This window comes from Aquila chrysaetos, chromosome 17 (assembly GCF_900496995.4).
Source record: "Aquila chrysaetos chrysaetos chromosome 17, bAquChr1.4, whole genome shotgun sequence".
NCBI classification, from domain to species: Eukaryota; Metazoa; Chordata; class Aves; order Accipitriformes; family Accipitridae; genus Aquila; species Aquila chrysaetos.
The window spans coordinates 23,007,317-23,027,624 of record NC_044020.1 but is presented as its reverse complement, the minus strand read 5'-3'; the positions used below and the strand labels follow the sequence as shown (position 1 = coordinate 23,027,624).

At 43.2% G+C, this 20,308-nt stretch overlaps 1 protein-coding gene across 4 annotated transcripts; it reads right to left on the bottom strand.

Moving 5' to 3' along the window:
- Positions 1-83: 83 nt before the first annotated feature.
- LOC115352364 (elongation of very long chain fatty acids protein 4-like) lies at positions 84-19,941 on the bottom strand. Of its 4 annotated transcripts, XM_030040418.1 has the most exons (8): positions 16,100-19,941; positions 14,133-14,320; positions 12,959-13,039; positions 11,998-12,057; positions 10,446-10,560; positions 9,525-9,652; positions 7,242-8,120; positions 84-1,990 (listed from the first exon to the last, which is right to left on the bottom strand). In XM_030040418.1, the coding sequence occupies exons 1-7, from the start codon at positions 16,155-16,157 to the stop codon at positions 7,950-7,952; spliced, it is 801 nt and encodes a 266-aa protein (XP_029896278.1). In that variant the 5' UTR covers positions 16,158-19,941; the 3' UTR covers positions 84-1,990; positions 7,242-7,949. The 4 variants fall into 4 exon arrangements, with proteins under 4 accessions (XP_029896278.1, XP_029896282.1, XP_029896281.1 ...); XM_030040422.1 differs by lacking the exon at positions 7,242-8,120; XM_030040420.1 differs by lacking the exons at positions 84-1,990; positions 7,242-8,120 and adding an exon at positions 8,207-8,451.
- Positions 19,942-20,308: the final 367 nt, after the last annotated feature.

Sequence of the window (20,308 nt, the reverse complement as noted above, 5' to 3'; positions counted from 1 at the left end):
AACATTTCTACCTTCACGTTAGCAATTGCAAACCGGGACCCTACGTTGATGCATTCTTAAACCCACGTCCAAGGCCGATAACATTTAGGTAAATGCACAGTTTATTAGAGAAAAGGAATTGAAGCAGCTTTACACAATAACTTGAGTTACAGTTCAGGAATACAGTCAATGCCAAGATCTCATTTTCTATATTCAAACCGTAAACTCATCTATTCTATTTAAGGTCTACAGGGGAATATACTAAATACCCATACAAATACTGTAGGATCAAAACTTTATACGTATGCATACCACTCCGCTCTTGCAGAGTTTCTGGATTTCTAACAAAATCAAGTATAAAAATTACTAAATTAAGTGAAAAACCATTTTGCCTTCCAGTTGGCATCACTGCAGTGACATTTTTACCGAATCCTTGTGCTGGTGCTCATAGTTCCATCAAACAGTTTACCTAGATTCACTGGGATTAGTGGGTTTTCACTTAATTTAAAACATTACCTCTGTGTGTGAAACATGCCCAAAGATATTAAAAACAGTGCCAAAATAGAAAACCATAACTATACTAAATGGTTACTGTAAGCAATGATTTCCCCATGACACGGTATGTTCTGTAATTTACCTCCGAGAACGGAGCACAGAATCACTGACCTGTTTTGCCACCGTGCCGGTGAAGTAAAGGACCACTTCACTCTCACAAGAAATTCCTAGAAGCAAAACTACAGGTGCGTTTTCTGGAGCAGCCCTTTGAAAATAATGGCCCTTTGATTTACAGTTATTTAACAGAATAATGTATCAAACCTGCAAAACGTAGTATAATACCCTTTAGGACTAGCAAACTCTGCAAAAAATACAGACATACCTGGTCTATTGGGTCAACCCACCACACCTGGGTACCCAAACAAATAACAGCTGATCTGTTATCAATGTACATCAGGGATTATAACCAGAGGAAGGGCTTACACACGGGAAAATGATTCTGGTTTTCTGTCTCTAATGCAAGATACTCTCCCTCCAAACCTCACCTCAGGAATAATCATTTATTTCAAGAGGAAACATCCCTAGACAAGTTCATATAGATCTCCCGGAGGCAACGCCATCAAAATTAATAACTTGCAACGCCAGGAACAGTGCCACCTGCCTATCGCAGCAAACGCCTTTGGCGTCTGCTCCGTGAGTATGTCCCTTTCACAGGGCCAGTCACAGGCATCCACAGACACTCAACTGTCCTTTCATCTGCATACAAATATAACCAGTAACGCAACGTAAAACAGAGGACTTGCCAGCACCTGTGCCTGCTGCCTCACCTCTCTACTTTTTTCATTCAGCCTGCTGTTCCTGCATGTGTTTGAACATAGATGCCCTTTTCCCCATCTGCAAAACCCCCTTCCAAGGACCTCCTCCCACAAGGGTTACGTTTTGCCTTTGCTTGCAACCGCCCCGTGACCTGTCATTGCATTAGACGAGTCCGAGAACAAACCCCAGCCCCCTAAAGGGACGTATACGTGCTAACCGTCACGGATCTCTCCCCAATCTTTCAAGCACCCCTCATAAAACCCCCACATCCGTTCTCAACCCTCTTCTTACACTTCCCTTCTCAATCCTAGAGGCACTTTCAAAAATTCCCCCACACAGTAAGCGTCCTCAGGACCGTGGCAGATGGCTTTCTGGGGACACAGCCTACGGGGGCTGACGGTGGGCATCGCACAGAGCAGAGGAAAGTGCACAGAGGGCTAGTAAATTTGCTGCCTCTCAAATGGTTGTATCCATTCCGCCGTTCCTTCATCAACAACAGGGAGTAGCGCTTCTCTGACGCCTGGGAGAGATTACACTGAATTTAAATTCTCCCTTGATTAAAACCCAAGTTTCCAGCCCTTCTAAATGTTGTGTTGCAGTGTTCACATCCTGAATTTGCAGGCAGATGGCATTATGCTAAAGTGCGGAGAAAAAGACAGGCTTGCCCACATTCATCTTGCTGAAAGCCTCACTGAAAGCCCTAAGAACGAAATGTACATTATTAATTGATATAGCAGGAAAATACAGCTGCTCTGTATAGCATTTGTGTAGAATATTACTACTTTCTTTGCAGCTTTAACAATTCTGAGAATCTGGTATGGTATCTGTATATGTGGGTACAAAGGAAGAGGGGAGAAAGGGGAGAAGAGAAAGTAGGAGGATGATGTTAAAGGGGAAGAAACATCTACTCCAAGCAGGGAATTTTCAAGGGCAATTCTTGTTTAGCATCTTTAATTTTTTGAGCGTGGTGAAAAGACTCTGAACACCTTCCTGAGCAGCCCTACCAGCAGAAAGCCAAGGTACTAGAGAGAAAGGATGACACGCAGAATAGCGGGACATATCAAGCACCGAGATGTGCTACTAATGTTTTAACCAGGCACTCCTTGACAAAGAATTTATTTGTCCCCATACTTGTGATTTAACAAAAAGTATTTTCTACCCCGAGCACATGCATGCACACAGTCCTGTACGCTCCAGCACATCCACACCAAAACTTAGCATTCTCTCCAGCGCCCACTGCCACACAGTTCTTCTAATCAGCTATAAGACCTGTGGTCATGCCCTCTTACTGGGATGTTGCTTTCCCCATGCCCCATCTGGTCCACACAGCACCGTTAACGGCTTATCCCACAGCCTCATATGCAGGTTTCTTCTGAGGCTAGACAAAGGGCTAGTAAACAGGACTCCCCTGGTCAGGCAGCATCAAGGGGCTGCCTAAACATGCTGCTTTTAAAATGCCCTACTTTGCCAGCTAGCACCGATGAGAGGCTCATACAAGCTTTGCAAAAGAAGAAATACTGTCCAAGCTAGAGATATTCTATCTTTCACCTAAAGGCAGGCTGCATCCCCAATGCTACCTTACAAGGGGAGAAAAGAAGGATCATATCCTTACACCCTGTACAGCCATTGTGCCAGGGACATGAATAATACACGCCTGTGCTCAGACCTGTGTAATCATGTGCACCACGTATGAGACTTCTGTAACCGCCTCCCATTTTCAGCTTTGCACCGGCCTCCCCCTGCTCTCAGGTACTGGGATAGATGCAACTGGCTGATCCAAGCTGTCACGGGCTGATGAGCAGCACCCAATACGCGCAATTACATAGCCGGAGCAGCAGCGGCATGGCTGCTGGCAGCTGCTGCTCAGTGGGACGCTCTCACACAGCAAAATGAGTGACCCATCCCACATAGGGGTCTCGCATGTTGACAAATGAGCGATGGGGGGATCTGCAGAGGCTGCATTTGTCTACCCATACACACACACACACTACACACCCTCTGGTACACCTGACTAAGGACACCTTAGGGATGTCCAGTCTTTCCACAAATACTGCCTCTTGGGCCATCCCGATCACTGACAGTGGCTGGGAAGCTGCAGCATCACAAAAATAAAAATAGAATGCTACGATGTGGAGAGATGCACACCAGCCTCAAGAGCCTTAATCTGCCCCCAGCCCTCCTCCTCAGTGGTAGTGGGACTAGACGTGTCTGCTCCAACACATTTTGTGGGGACAGGGACCCCACGACTGTATGTGCCTTATGGGGTGACATGGGTGACTCCTTTTTTTCCTTCTCCATGTGTTGACTAAATAACATTCCCATCATAGCAGATGGTGAGGAAGTCATCCGAAGCCGAGAAGAAACTGAAGGGGTTAAAGGCAAATCCGTGCCTCCTCCACTCGGTTAATTCCCCAGCAGCCTGATCCTGTGTTGAGATGATTCAGGCCAGAGAGACAGACTGCCACTGTCCCCAGGGGAGACCCCAGAGAAAAGACTCGTATTTCCTGTTCAGGAGGATTAAGTACAAGGCCATTGACAAATCACAGTAAACATCTGGATGCAAGCACTCCATCTATCAAGCCCTAATCCACAAAGTTATTCATTAATGAATTCAGCAAATTCACGCTGGTCTATGTATAGGGTCGGCTGATCTTTTTAAATGTTTGGCTTGGAGGTGGTTTTACATCTGTATCAACAGATTTTTTATTTATAATACAAAGAAATCTACTGTATTCTACTTTTGCTTGCTTAATTGTTTAGAGTAATTATTTTGCCTTTTAAAAAAAAAAAAAAACAAAACACACACACTGCTGTGTTTTCTGATAGTATATAAAAAAGTCCAATCATTAAAACCCAACCATGTTCCTGAATTTTATATTGTCTTGCAGTTTTAAGCCCAAGTTCCTCTGGAAACTTTCCATCACACAGTGATGGAAAAAACATTAAATAGTAATTGATTTTCTTTTCTGTATTTTGTTTTGATTAAAAAGAGAATCCCTCTCATTTATCTTCAGAGATAAAGTAAGCATTGAGTAAATGGTCTGGTTAATTCAAAAGTAATTTGATCAGAACATCCATAATTTACATTGACTTCAACAGCAGGAAAGATGCTGAGCACTACCAGACATCAAGCTTATTCATTTAAACAGACTACTTAAATTATGCTCTACATCTTGTGAATGTAAACTACTCTAAGAATGTATAATGACCCCCATTTTGTAAGGGGAAGACTTGCACACAACTGTGCCCTTAAAAGTCATCTGTTAAGCTTGAATAACACCCCAGTTCGCTCACACACAAACCAGGCCATGTAGCTGAGTGCATTGTTTTTCACACAGCTGTGCCATCTTGTTTCCAGTGAAATCTGCAGGCTTTGTCACTGATATTGGTGGAATCAGCATTTGGCCCAGAGGTTTTTATAAATCCAGCTGCGACAGGATATTTTCAATTCACCCTCAAAGCTTTGGACTCTGCCAGACAGCATGAATCATCCAAAATTGCAATTTACAATTTCCAGCCCTTTTGACTTACAGTGCATTACTGTGATGTAATCTTTAACTCTAGGGACTTGATCTTAAAGAGGAAATCTCAGTCTGTGCCTTTATTCTCTTTTACTTTCCAGGAGCACGTACCTCTACTCCCAGGTTTTTGCTCTTGTCGCAATAGGATGCCCCAAGCGGAGAGTACCGACTGTGATAACCCAATTTAAAACAGGAGAATGAAGACAAGTGCAATCTGAAGAAGCAAAGAATCAAGACCTGCAGAGCCACTCAGCTATACCTATGCAATTTTATCTTCACTGCCAGCACAAATACTCTCACAAGTGACTTTTGTTTGCATCGATGCTTTTGTAATGGCTGTGCTCCATACCAATATCTATTTCTGTACGCAAAGCGTGGTGTTTCTGGGCAAGCTTAATCCCTCCTTATCACCCAGCTGAAAATACTTCATTTTCATCCTATGGCCATTGAAATCACACTGCCAAAAAGCTCTTACCAATTCAAAAGTGTAAGATCAGGCCACTTGCTCAGGCTGTGAGGAAGGGACAGGAATAGATAGAACAAAGGTTACATGTCTAGGACAAATAGTTACAATGGCATGTGATTTAGATGATCAGTCACTTCAAGTGGTCAGGTAGCAAATTCACACTTTGTTTTGTGTGGGGCTTGTTTTGTTTTGTGTTTTTTTTTTTTTGTTTTTTTTTTTTACCAGCCAGTCACAGTCCGGAATCCATTGCAGTAAGCTCTGTCATACACAGACACAAATTAAGCTGCATAGGCTGCTTAAGTAAAGCTAAATGACATGTTTACAAATTTATATATTTTAAAAAGGAGTGGATTCACAAAAACATTGAGTAAGCTCATCCAAATTTCCTGCGCATTTCTAATTTTTAAGCAGTCATGAATTATGACTGACAAGGAAAAAATCAAAATACGTGATATTTACTCTGGTATAAAATTATTAGTGAAGCCCTTGAAATTAGTAACTGCAATCTGAAAAAGCTTATGTGAGGGCAAACCGAGGTTGAGCCATCATGATCCCCTCACATATAGGAAAAAGAGCTAAATTCATTAGATTTCTTTGGAAGCACAGATAATTTAGCCAGCTGCAGGAAAGTATGCTCTACCATGAAACTAGGGGGCCAAATGTACTGATGGTTTAAGCAGGATAGGGCCATAAGTGAATTGTTCAGTGGACAGGAGTAATGAAATAGCTTTACTTGCACTAAGTCTTCAGTGCTGGAGAGACCTTGGGAAACCCTCAACATGAATACAGTATGTTAGATACACAGCAGATTTTTTTTTTTCTCCTGCCTTACCAAAGGGAAGAATGGAGGACCCACCCAGAGGTTTATTAAAGCTCTAACAAAAGTAGCAGTCTAGTATGCAAAAGCAGTACAATTTATATAGTAAGTCACATAGAAAAATATTTGACAGAGCACATAGCACACACATACTAAATAAGCCCTGCTATGTTTTTCATGCTTACCAGTGAAAATGAAAAGAAAGACTACTCCAATCAGTGGAATAACATTTGTGATGTATCATTGTGGTAATGTAAGCAAATCCTTTGTGTATGTATGTGAAGGGGAAGAGAGCAAAGAATGGAAGAATACTGTTTTATCTTATACATGTTCATGTAGTAGCTAAAGGAAGGGTTTGGCATATGAACACAGACGGGTGATGAAGAGATTGCATTTATTTTGCATAGCCACTAAACTCCAGATTGGCATAGAGCACACAGGTTTGTGTACATCCATTTGCTAGGTTCAGAGTGGCATCTAATCCTCTGGATATTCCCAGAGAAGTTAGACTTCTTTACATTTGAGGTGAATTTGGCTTGGCAATGGCAATGCACCATGTTACTAATTCCAATGCTCTCCTTCAAGAGCTTTGTGTTTCCACTGTGAAAAAAAAATCACTACTCCATAATACTTGTGTTTTAATCAACAAAGCAGAATGCAATAACTAAATACCATTTTGTAGTTTAAAATCTGAATTTAGGATTTTTCAAAGCACTACCAGATCAAAACTTTAACAGTATTAAACCACCTGCAGATGAATATAAGTGCCAAATCCTAGTTGTAATTTATTTAGGAGCAAAAAAGAAGCCAATAAGTGAGGTACTAAAGTCAATGGAGCTATGCAGCTTTGCACTAGCCAGTGAATTGACTTTATACATTTTGTATTAATACATGTACAATTAGGTAGTGGAGGTGGTTGCTTATGGTGGTGTAAAATTTATCTTTGATGAGAAGAACAATTTTAAAATAACAGCAACAAATTGGAGGAAAAAAATATGAACAGGGATCCTCAATCTAGTCTACCAAAAAATATGGCATCTATAAGGAGCAATGCCAAGTAGTCTTCATGCATTAAAAGCTCTCTATTGTTATGAGAGCAACCAAAGGCAAATAAGCATTCCAGAAAATGGTACATGATGATTCTTACCGCATTAGTGTCTGTCTTAGGATGAAAGTGCTAATAATGCCTTCTTTAGCTTCAGAACAGTGAAGGAACAGAGGCACATGTCCAGTTGGACAACATAATGTCCAATTTCCTTCACGCTTGTGCTAATATAAAGTTAAACCATCAGGATGATATGGCCATAATTTCACCCCAGTCCTAATGAGAGCTTCCTCAATGGGAAGGGCTGGGATGCAGTGTACAGGTGAGTGCCTCCTGCCATCCCAGTGAGTTCCTGGCTGCTGCTGTTACCTGGACACTGCTTTCAAGGCTGAAGGCACCTGACCCTGCCCGATATAGAACAGTAAGCTGAGATGGTCTTATGAATGCAAAGAAACCCTCTATAGCCTAAGAAAAAAAGCCAAGGAGTCATGGTTGGATGCTAGACCTTGCAAACCGAGTTAACAGATGGAGGGGAAGGAGATCTGGTACTAATTTTACAAAGGCTGCTATGCTGAGGACTACTTGGCTTGGCTTTGCATCAGCTTAATTAAGTGTGCTCCTCAATACCTTAATCTCTGAGTTTATGGCATTCCTTTTTTCCTCCTAACTTGAGATATTTGAAGGCAACTGTGAAGTCTGCACACAAGCCTCACACACACTCCCCAAATACATTTTCTTCATGCGATCATGTTAGAAGCAGCTGAGAATGTGCAAGTTCATCAGACTGCACTCACTCTCCTCTGATTTTCTTTAAGTTAGCTTCTCCTGCTTTCCCCTAATGTAGGTCTGATAGTAGAACCGTAGGAAGAGAGCAATGAGGCTGAGAATGTAGAGGAAGACTGCAGCGTTGAAACCATCAGGGAACGGGCATTCTGTGAAGAGGTTGTAGGAAGAATGAGCAGCAATGGCTACAAACTGGCACTGGAAGAGGGGGAAAAAAAGCAGCAGCCAGATTAGGGAACCTACATGAGACATACCTCAGCTGACCATTAGGGCCATCATAAAGAGTATCACAAGATACTAGTAGTGTCCTCAACCCAGCGTATCACCTGCTTGCCTCTCCTGACATCACTGAAAAACTTGTCTTTCAAGCCCAACAGTGTTTTCCCAACATGAAAGGGAGTCATGTGTCCACCAAACATTGAGGCTTGCCCAAGGCTGCAGGGAGCAGGTTTGGAATCCAGCCTCTCCTGCCTAGGAGCAGATTGCTGCCCGTGTGCCACTTCTCTGCCACGGGCCAGTAATTGAGATCCTGGAATATGGAAACTAAAGGTGACATACTCCTCTTCCCCAGTGGTAATCAGCTTGTTATACCCATAACTATTTTGATTTGTATTTTAGCTCACAGAGAAGAATTACAGATGCTACTTTTATTCATATCAACTTTAATACTTTTTTTTTTTATATTTTACTATGTCACCTGTCTCAATACCCTGAAGCAATGAGTTCTACCTACTGAAAGTATGTGAAATAAAAACTGATTTCCTGTGCTATATTTTGCATTACAAACACCTTTTCGTTTCATGCAATGCTTTCTTGTTCTGCTTTTGCCATTCAGGATAAATAAGAATTCTGGACCAGCCTCCAGTGCACCACTATTTTACATATACCCTAGCTTTTCCTCCTCTTCTCTGGTAACTGCATACTTTGTTTGCATAATGTCTCTTTGTGTGGCATTAACTCTCACATATGCTTAACTATAATTATTGTCCTTGTCTGGAACATTGCTTTTATACTGTATCTTTGAAAAACCACAGGGTTGTCAGGATTTGTCACCTCTTCAGAGATGAGGGAAAGAAAATCCAAAGGGATTCTCTCCAGAAAGAGTAAAACTCACATTTTTCTTTAACTCGACCCTCTTTGCCTGCAGTTAGACATGCTCTTCCTTTTTGAAGAAACAGAATGAAGGCTGCCCAATCTCCTGCCCTACCACAAATCCAAAGTTTCCCCAAGTTACTGCCCCACACTTCTCAAAATCAAGCCGTGTTTTCAGGGCTCCAGAGGGGAAAAGGCTGCCATATACAACAGAAAAGGGAGAAGTCTAATTGTTAGTTTTTTCCTCTCTCCTTCCCATTAAAAAAGGTGGGGGCTTATTAGTTGATATGGTCACTAAAGACCTCTTGCTAGTTTTTCCAAGAGTAGCATTCAGAGCAGGTCACCAATCAGTTCACCTCTCATAGTGGTACATGAGGACACCTAAGGACATGGTGATTTCCACAGGCAGCAAACAAAAAGACTTGAGCCTGTGAGGGGACAGAGACAGGCAGCAGGGGCCATCACACATGACACACAGAAGTGCAGAGATGAAGACATGGAACTAATTACCAGCTGCATGATGGTTAGGTAACGCTTCCACCATAGGTAAGGGTGCATCTGTGGTCCCAGGCTGGCCAGGGCGTAATAGCCGTACATGAAGATGTGTACAAAGGAGTTTAGCATCCCAATAAAGAAGGCTGAGGAGTAAAGAAGTCAGCATGAACAAGACACACAAACCATTCAATACTAACCCTGTGATGAGCTCACAGCCACTATGATGATGCTTTCAAAATACTTCATGTCAGTCCTGTTCATGAACCTTCAATTCAGACTCCACCTAGGAAGCATATCATATTCTCCCTTTTCCTTTCAGCATATATCCATCCCATATCTAGCATTCAGAGACAGAGAAGAGCTTCAAAGGCAGAGGAGAGAATTCTTGATCTTCTGACCTAAGCTTTTCATACCATTCTGGTGTCAAGGCCACGTAGCCAAAATAGCATCCCAAAAAAGAATACCCCAGCATCTTGTATAGGGCCTACCTATAGTGGCTTAGTACCCAGGTGCATCTCTTTCAGTGGAGTGAAAAGGAGAAGCGGTCTGGATACAGACCAGAAAGGGAGCGAGGACTAGGCTGGACGTGGTCAGAGCAGGTGACAGAGCCAGAACCCGGGCTGCTGCACCAGGCCCAGCTGAACGGGGAGTGAGGGAGAGCTGCTCTGCATGGAGATAGACACAGACCTTGTATAGGATGTTATTGTTTCTGTTTGGACACATTCTGTTGGCACGTTCTCATTCTGGATGAGGCAGTGAATATAGCAGTCTAAATAGCCCAAAGAGCTGAGCAGATGGTATCAACTGAAACGCACATGTTTTTCACACCTTTGGAATTAGGTGAGTTTCCTACCTGCCGGTCAGCCCATCTGCACTGTTTATGCTATCTCCACAGCACAAGAAAAACTGAAACACAAGGTGTCTACAGAAGCATACCTTGTCCTCCAGGCACATATTTGACCCCTGACCACCAGTTGAAGAGCATAGTGCCGTGATGGTACACATGCAGAAAAGTCACCTGTTCTTGTTTCTTCCGCAGAATAAAGAAAACCTGAAAGAAGCCAGACAAAGGAAAATCTTGAGTTGATGTGTTTAGACAAAAGATTTTACACTAAAAAGTGATAAAAATAGTTAATGATGATTCTGAATCTCCCAAACCCATTTCCTCCGCTGTTGATAAAAACTGGTGAAATTCAACACATGTGATAGATATTATCTGGAATGGGGAGGAACTCAAAGGCCAAGTTTCATCCACAGAGCCCCAACTATTTTTACCTTTGGATGCAGGTCCCAAGGTCCAAAGAGGACACATCTGAGACCCTGACTGAGCTCCCATACAGTTTGCAGCTGCTTGGCTCTCGTCCTTTTCAGGACATAGGTTAGATGTTTACTGCTACCAGACAATAATCCACAGAAAAAGTGCTGTGTTGAATGCCCAAACCCTTCTGGAATTTGCTTTAGTAAAGAGAATGGTTTTGGCAGATGAATGTGTGTCAGGTCGCTGTATTTCAGCATGCACATGCACATAACAAAAAGTGAATCTGCTTTTCAGGGACTCAGGACTGGCAAAAAGCTGCTTTTGTTGCTGATGAAAACAGAGAGGATGGTCAACCCACTGGCTATAGGCCTAGGAGGGCTCCACATGCCGATTCACTTTTCGGACAGTGCGTTGTCAACTTATACCCCAAAGAGCACTAGACTGTGAAGTCTTAGGCTAGGATACAGCTTACTCCTGCTGTCCAAGCAGAGAGGTGGGATTCCCTTATTAGTTCAGTCATTTAGTAAGTTCATTTATAGTACAGGAGGAGACGTGAAAACAAGCTATAAAATGGCACTGTCTTCAGGTGAACATTCAATTTCACATGGGACACAAACCTTGAATCCACAACTCTGGGATAATCTCTGGCAGCAAAAATACCAGGACACGTATGTCTGCAGCTTCTTTACTGCCCAACTAACCACTATTATTCAGCCAGACAGGCAATGGCAGATCCTGTCTGGCAGCCTTAATCAACTGGTAACTAAGATTTTGGGGGACCATCTGGCAGCAGCCAAGGTTAAAGCTTCTCCCGTAGCACTGTGGTTAGGTGGGAATGCCCCCCCGTGGGAGGGGTGCTGGGAAGTGAACGTGCACAACCACTGCGACAGAGACAAGCAAACTGCACAGCAGCGATTCTTTTCTTCTGGAAAGGAGCTTTTGAGGAAGCCTAGCAGCACGATATCCAGTGGCGGTGCTGGACATTTGCAGGCCACATGCTGTTAAAAACCAGCACACTGAAGCTGAGCCCTCTTCTTTAACAGTATCAGCCTTATTCCCACAAACGGGCAGAGCAGAACATGCGAAAACAGCATTTACTGAAAAGCATCAACCAAATCGATAGAGGATCAACCGAGGACATTAGCTTTTGGCACCCTGCCCCATTCTGACAAGGGAGTGACTTATTTACAGCACCAGTCCCGCTATGGAGCCGAAGCAAGCTGTCCTTACCGTGTCAAGCAGCTCGATGACTTTGGAGAAGAAGAACCACCAACACACTCTTGCCATCTGCTGGGCAGCACAAGGAAACGCTCTTAGACCTCAAAGCAGAATCACTGCTCAGCCTCACTGCCTGAGATTTTAAACTGTGCACTGCGTGTACACTGCTCACCTGGGATTGACAGCAAAGGGGAAAAAATAGGGGACTCCTTTATGGCTGTTTTTTCAGGGTGGGAGCTCAGGAAGGAGTGGTGGTCTGGTGGGAGGAAAAGTATTTGGGGTTGCTTTGGCTGGTTAGATGAATAGTTTGCTAAGTTGCTTGCTCTTTGACAAGGCAAGGGTGAGCTGCTCAAACTGTTTCTAGCCTGACGGCAACATCTGAAAAACTGAAAAACTAATATCCATGCTTGCATCTGTTCAAAGTCTGGTTATATGTGGAAGCAAAGCATAATAGCTCTGAATTCAAACAGAAAAAAACCTCATGCGGCATTTTGGAAAGGTGAAGCTGGTGGGACCCAAACCTCCCTGCGATGGCCAGGCAAGGAATAGTTCTAGCCAAATCCCCCTGCTAAAAGAAATGTTGAGTAAGATTTGTCCTGCAAAGTTGAGGGTATAAAAATTGGTTTTCTCTTTGGTAGTGATCACCCAGAATCCTTATATAGTCAATGGAAAGAATCACATATATTTCAGAGGTAATTTGCAGTATCTGTACTAGACATCTATCTTCGGATTGCAGGACCACCCTCTCACCAGTGATGAAAAAGGGAACTTAGATGGCTGTATTGACTGAGATGATTAATTTAGAGAACTAAAGCAAAGTGCAACTGTTGAAGTAGACAATTTAGTGAAAAAGATTTACGAGCAAACTGGAGTAAAAGCCTTCTTAGGCATGCAAATTGCTATTTATGAGCAAAACAATCTGCATACCCTTGGGAGGAGCAGGGCATAAGGCAAGCTTTGTATGGAACTGTACCCTCATTCCTAGTTCACTTCGGCTGTAATCCACTGGCTGACAAAGGTAGCTGTAGTTGTCCAAGACCGAAGTTACCAGAAACTGAAACAAAAGAAAAGCAATAAAGATCCATTTTCCGTTCAACACCATCTGTTCCGAGAAGATGTACATACTAATGCTAAGGTAATAGGGTCTCAATATAGTACTCACTGACAGAAAAATCCATGTAATTTATACAGCTGAGCAAATAGTAAAAACCTAAAAAAAGAAGTACTTCACTTTCTTGTTGGAATCTGAAAAAGAAAATTCAGTCTGGGCATATTTGTAACTATGTAATGACTGGTGTGCTCAAAAATGCTTCAGCAGGAATAGTGAATTATAGGCTTCAGAATACCCCTGAAAATACACTGTTTTCCTTTGCAAAGATCCCATTCTGCTTTGTTTTGGCTGGTTGCATTTGCCTATTAATTGGAAAGCCAAAAACTAGACCAAGTAACCAGTATAACTGAACAATCAAGCACGGACAAGCAATTTTCATACCTGTCCTCAGATGGAGCAGTATTTGCCCCCCCAAAATTGCAATTTGCCTTAACTAAATGTAACAATTCTATTATAAACTAAAAGGGTAAATTTGCCAACATCAGAATGTTTTTCAAACCTATTCAGCCATGTTCCCTTGAAGAGTTTTCAGGGGCCTACATACACTAAGGAAAGGCTTGTAGAAAGGCTTATGCATTAAGAACAAGAAGAAAACAATGTCATCAATACTCTCAGCAGCAGGAAGCTGCAGTGTGCTTGGCACTCTTGGAGAGGACTGCATAAGTCTGGAAAAGCAGTTCTCATTCTCAGAGACAGGTCCCTCACCAGCCAAGCCTAAGACAAAATGAGGAGATTCCACGTCATTCACATGCTCTGTGTCTACCAGGGAGATCTCAACTTTCAATGCATTCATTCTCGAACCTTTCAATGTTAATTTTATGAATGAGAGGAAGATTGAGAAATAGGAGGAAATGAGGTATGCTTCGGAAATAACGCTTTCAACGGGGCAATACTGCTCCGCTTGTGGCAAAACGTAGACATATCCAAGTTGGCTCCCACTCTCTCCGTTACAGTCTGTCAGCAAAAGCTGTTAAAATGGCTCTGGCTTTCAAACACTTCCCAGATGCTTACCTAGGAGCCAGTCCTGTCTCCTCACCTCATAAAACATGTAGCTTGATAATGTCATCATGGCGAGATTGTAGGCAACCAGCAGGCCTCGCAGCTTCAGCGGTTTCCGCTGACGCATATAGAAGGGACCCAGTGCCACGACAAAGAGGTAGAAGGCAAAGAGAAGCGTGACTGGAAATGGAGAGTGCACCAGTGGCCACGGGTCTGTCCTTGGATCTGAAAAGGAAAACAAGCAAAGTTAGCACGTCCCATACACTGTACGGCAGATATATTTAATTACTTCCCTTCAGCATGCTCTCTGCGGCACACTTTCTAGCAAAAAGAAAACTAGTATGTCGTGTGTCTGTACCAAGCAGTACCACAGCTCCTACCCTGGAGCTCCATGCGCCAGACTCTGCTAAAAGGCTTTAGCATGGCATTCGAGTTGGAAGTGTAGTACCTAGAAGACTGCTCTGCTGAGCACCAGCCTTCCGCAGCACAGTAGTGAGCAGACCTTCCCTGTCGTGAGCTGGACTTCTCATCACAGGCTGCAAGATAATCCCACACATGGGCGAAAGAAGTTTAAGACACATGCAGCAGGGATGCACGGGAACAAACCGAACAGTTGCTGGATCTTCAGGAGTGTAAATCTTTACAGCTAAAAAATAAATAGTTTCGGTGACTGGTGCAGTTTCCTTCCTGTCCCACATTTCTCAGGACATTACCCACCCCTTTATTTTTATGTCTACTCATAGGGCAGACTCTCTTAAAAGCATGCTACTTCACTGGAAAATGACAAAATACTACTCCCTGCTGAAACTGCTCTTCAGTCCTGCAGGAAAGGGAAGCTCAACAAATTTTCTGTCATGCCACCTCCGCCTAATCCTGCCTCATCCCTGGCACACAGAAACACAGGATACATTATATCTGCAAAAACGTCCCAGCTCTCCATTCGTGCTTTCCTCTCCTATTCCCAATGTGATCAGTGCTCTGCTAAACTCCCTCAGCATCTCCCTTTGCTTCCTGACCTGCCAGTCCCAAGCCCCAGACCTCTCTTGCTATTCTAGCCCCAGGATCCCTGTAGAAGTCCTCTGTTGAATTTTAGCCCTTGGCTCACTGGTGAGCCCATGAGCCTCGGGTTATTTTTATAAAACACTGTCCCTGTCCACACGACTTAATTCCCATCCCTTCTAAACCTCCCAATCCTTTACTACTCCTGTTATGGGTTGTGTCAAGAGCTCTTTGATATTCCACTTCTGGATTTAACAGTCCATCAGAAGTCCTGAATCCCAATTTAGACTCTCTCCTGAAATTCAAGTCCTGAAACGTTTACAGCCTGAACACTATGCCCCACGTCCTTCTCCTATCAGAGGCACCACGCAACGCAGGCTTGCCATTCCACCTTCATGCCATTTTGTGGCTTTTTCTTACATTTAACTCCAGGGATCCAACAGAGCACTGTGGGACCAAACTGGACCTGCAGAACCTCTAGCTATTGAAGATCTGAAGACTCCTAAGTGCAAAACATCAAATCTCAAACACTGAGGAGTGGTTTCTGTCAATGTTTCATTTGATAATAGGTTTTACCGGCATCACAAAGAGTTTAAACCTCAAAGTATTAACTCTTTGGTCTACTGAGCTTTCATATGACACATGAATATGCATTTGAAAAAATTCACTTTCTTGAATATTCCAGACTTAACAGGCAATCCCAAGCTCATGTTATTCATCATCCTGTCAGAGCCCATTGTACAGTGAACAAAGTTGCTGAGAGTTCCCCGCTATGGGCAGGGGAAATCTCCCATCCCTTCAATCCTTACTGTGATCCAGCTGGAGTGTCCCCAAGTTACATTTCAAGACTTAAAAGAAGTTCATGATCATGGGGAAGGAAAAGTGAATATCTGTCTAGTGAAAAAATATGGGCTCATATGAGGATCATGTTCCTTCTAGGTTTGTTCTTCATGATCATGATACTTATGTGGAAATTCCTATTTAAGACAGCATCTCTCTACTTACCTCCACTTTCAAGGATCCAGTTGTAGAATTCCCAAGTTTTCTGCCAAGTTGAAGCCATCACAAGTTCTGGAAAGAAATTAAAATTAGCACCCCCAGGATCAGATTAACCCTGTTTATCCTAGCCTTGACTGAGTCCTGAATAAGGAAGCTCCTTAGACAAAGGCTCAGGACTACAGCTAATGAAAAGAAAATAGTTTGCTCTCTGTAGAAATTGAAGTTTTGGACCAAGATTAGTCATGTTGAAAAAAGGAAGGAAGAGAATCCCCCTCTAATGATTAGCTATTTAGCTTATATTTCCAGATTTTGATATTTTGTTGAAGTTTTACCTCTAGAAATACTCTAAGAAGCTGCATGCAAGATACCATGTCGGGAAATCAATCACATGATATTTTTTTAAAGCAGTGTAGGCACAACATTCATGCAAGGACACACCCCAGGTGGCATAACTGCATTCTTCTGCAGGCATTCTTGGAGATTCACAGTGCTAGCAGGCAGTTTGGCATTCAGTACTGCTGCGACTGCAGAGATGTTAAGTGAGCTATGTCAGTTATTTGGCTAAGGCCCTGTTTACACTTTAAGTTTGCTTTGCTTTATCTTGTATATATTCTGTAATACAGTATATTAAAAGAGAATACTCATATGTAACAGGATGGTCCTCCTCTTCCCTTTAGCAAGGAGACCTTTTCAATGGAATTTGGAAGTTCACCTGGAAAACACTTTACTGCAGTTACTTTCAACAGCTTCTGTTATCTGCCCTAGTTCTCTCCATTAGCAAATACACAGGACCAGCTTCCTCCAAGTTTCATCATCTCCTGGTACTGAGAAAAGCACGTTTTCTCTTTTGACATCTCAGACTGCTGAGTATAAGAGTACCCACACCTCCTTTGGACCTGTCCCCTACTCTCCTGTGCCCACTGGGTCCCTGCAGCACAGTAGCTTGTGAATTACATGGCAGGGAAAACTGTAGCCTAATATAATTGTAGAATCACAGAATGGTTTGGGTTGGAAGGGACCTTTAAAGATCATCTAGTTCCAACCCCCCTGCCACAGGCAGGGACACCTTCCACTTTTTGCTCAAAGCCCCATCCAACCTAGCCTTGAATATAAGGCCTCTTGTACTAGTATAAATGTGTTTTAAGGAGCCTTATGAATATAAACAGTTTCTTAATACCCAGACCACATAGTTCTGCTAGAACTACAAATGCATACAGCATGCCTAGCACTGTTTATCAACTGCACTTTTGACTTTGCACATCTGGATAAAACCCATTAAAATTAACAAGGCTTTGCTGTATCCCAGTTGTATACAGATTTACTCTGGTAAAACATAACAAGCAACAAAACTTGCTATATCTACACCTCCCTGCCTGCAGACCTCACAGCCTGACACGCAACTGCACACACAGCACCGTGTCGGTGACAGAAGCATATTTGCAGCAAATTTCTCTCCCGCAGTCAATCGTGGCAGTCAAACCCCTTTTTGGCGTGTTTCTCTGACACATACCCAGAAACCCGCAGCACAAGCATGTCTCATATGCATCCTGACACAGAGACACACACCCTTGTAATCCGGGCAGAATCTGCCAGCAGAGAGATTAGTCGGTGATTATCAGCTGGCTCAGAGTCAATCCAACAGGGATTTCATACGGTTACATGCCCTCAGACAATCCATATGCATTCCAGATCACTCCACCCCGCTTCTCCCTTTGCTTCCTCCCAAACCATCAGCCTGTAATGAACTGGAAAACCCAGGAAAGCAGGACCAGACTTACCCCAGCGGTGCGTGGCTGGCTTCGCACCTCCCTTTCTTCGGGGTGCCCTCGGCACGCAGCCGCTGCTCCTCTCGCCGCGGGCGGCAAAAGGAGAAGCTGCCGTTAAGCGGACGCCACGCTCGGCTTTCTTCTCCGCACGCGAGGCGAGTACTTCACCTGCTGGGTCTCGCGCGGACGTGGTGGATCTTCACGCCTCTTAAGAAGCGCGATTCAGAGCGGCCCCGCGGTACCCACCATAAAGCCACCACGAGCCGCAGGCACCGCGGTGCCGTCTCGGGACTTTGCCAGAGCGGAGGTTACATCACGTACTCCTCCCCCTCGCTCTCTTGCCTCTCCCCACGGGATTTATCAGATTAGGGGACTTGAAAGAGGAGGGAAAAGAATGCGGGAGAGGACTGGGATTCCACAGAAGTGAACCACTGACCTTTAGTGTCACACTTGGGAGCCTGGCCAAGTGGGAACCAGGCCAGCATTTCTTCTACAGGTTTCTTCAGGACACGTCATGACGGCTTTTCAAACAGTAAAAGATGAGGAATCATGCCTGGACAAGACCCTGGAAAACAGTCTGTTTGGAGCACTCCTTCAGCCCATCATAAGGGGCTGTCAATGAGCCTTTTGTGCGCTCAAAATACATCCAAACCACAAAATGAGGGAGTGGAGAACGGTGGGAACACTCACCCACTCAGGGAAGGCAGAGCAAACTCGGCTGGAGTCACCCCCTCACATCCAGCCTCCATCCCTGGGGGAGTCACATTTACAGTTTTTAAAGATATAGGAAAAAATTTTGAGGAGTTTGACAGTGATACCAGGTTTCCCCCCCTGTGGTCTCCAGCAACAATATCAAGGAAAAACACAGAGAGCCTTAGTCAGCAGGGGCTCAGGTCAGTAATTGCAGTGCCTGTGATTTAGTCCCATGGGGAGGTACCAATGCAGAACCAGCACCCTGGCTCTCTCCCACCGAGAAACAATGCAAAGCCAGGCAATGGGGTTCTGCTTGGTCACCTGAGGTGTTCCTGCACCTGGGATGTAGATATGTCCTCTTATATTCCCAGTGGGCACAGTTTATTAGCAGAACTCTGGAAAAAAAAAAGGCTACCATCCTACTTTGTACCACTGCATTGTGTCTGTCACCAGATACATCTCAAGCACTTCTGAAGGGCAAACCACCAAAGAGTAGCTTTTGAAAGCAGGATAATTAGACATACCACATGGTGGTCTTTTGTTGAAACACATCACTTGTTGATGCAGCATCAACAACTACTCTGTTTCTGTGACTTGTGGAAACTATGAAAGAAATTAAACAGATACTTTTGGAAAAGGGGATTTCAGGTGTAGGCTTTGCATTTTGGGGGTGAGGGGTTCAGAAAGACAACCCAGTTTAGGAGAAGATTTGACTGACCTTTGGTATCATATGGGTGTGGTTTTTGTTGATCCAGGTTGTTGTTGGTTCAGGGAGACAATGATAATGAACTTTACACAGCATTTTTTGCAGAGCTTCCTATAAAGGCCCTTTCTCAAATTTTTTAATTGCTCATTAGCCAACAGGTTTCATTTCTAAAGTTTTGGTGCCCAAATCCTTAAAAATGTTCAGTGATTTATCTGTGTGAATCAACAGAGGTAATACATCAGACCAGCCCTTTCTATCTATTATGTGTAGATGGGACTGTATTTTATTACTCCTATTTGGTAACTTTAATGTTTGTTGAGCTATTTATATTGATGTATAAGACTCAGAATTACAGACACAAACTTTTCCATCAAACTTTTTTACCCTGGTGAAAAAAATTCAGCTGAAGTGAATTTTCACAAACACATTCCATTTGGGGCAAAGTATCTTATTGTTCATGTAAACTGAAATTAAAAAAAAAAAATACCATGAAGCATATTTCATTTTTTAAAACCTGCCCTGTTCCTGAAGTATTCCCAGTGGTACTGTTGCAGATGTTCACTAGCACAGCTGGCAGATGGAGAGATGACATCAGTAACATGGTACTTTTACACTCCAAGAGTGAGTGTCCTTTGACAGATGTTAGTACAACTGTGAGGGCAGCTCTGTGGGGACCACATACAAAAGCCATTGGGGCTTTTTTCTGTTTCAGAAAAAACTCGATAGAAAAAAAAAAAACCAACATTGCTCCTTCACTGAAATGGTGTTAGGGGAGCTCTGAATGCCAAAGTGAATTGGGTTTTTCATTCAGTGACTTGTCAAGAAAAAAGGGTATTGCAGGAACATGGATGACAGCCATAGTAATAAGCGACTCAGTTATGTACAATATTTGACAGCTCAGACAAGTCAATCAGATTTAAAAGACTACACATTCTAACTATTTTAAAACCTGGATATCTCCTGCATATGCCATGGGTGTTTGCCACAAAATCATTATAACAAATACCAACAGTAAAACAATTCCAAGAGCTTCTAAGACAATGCAGTTTT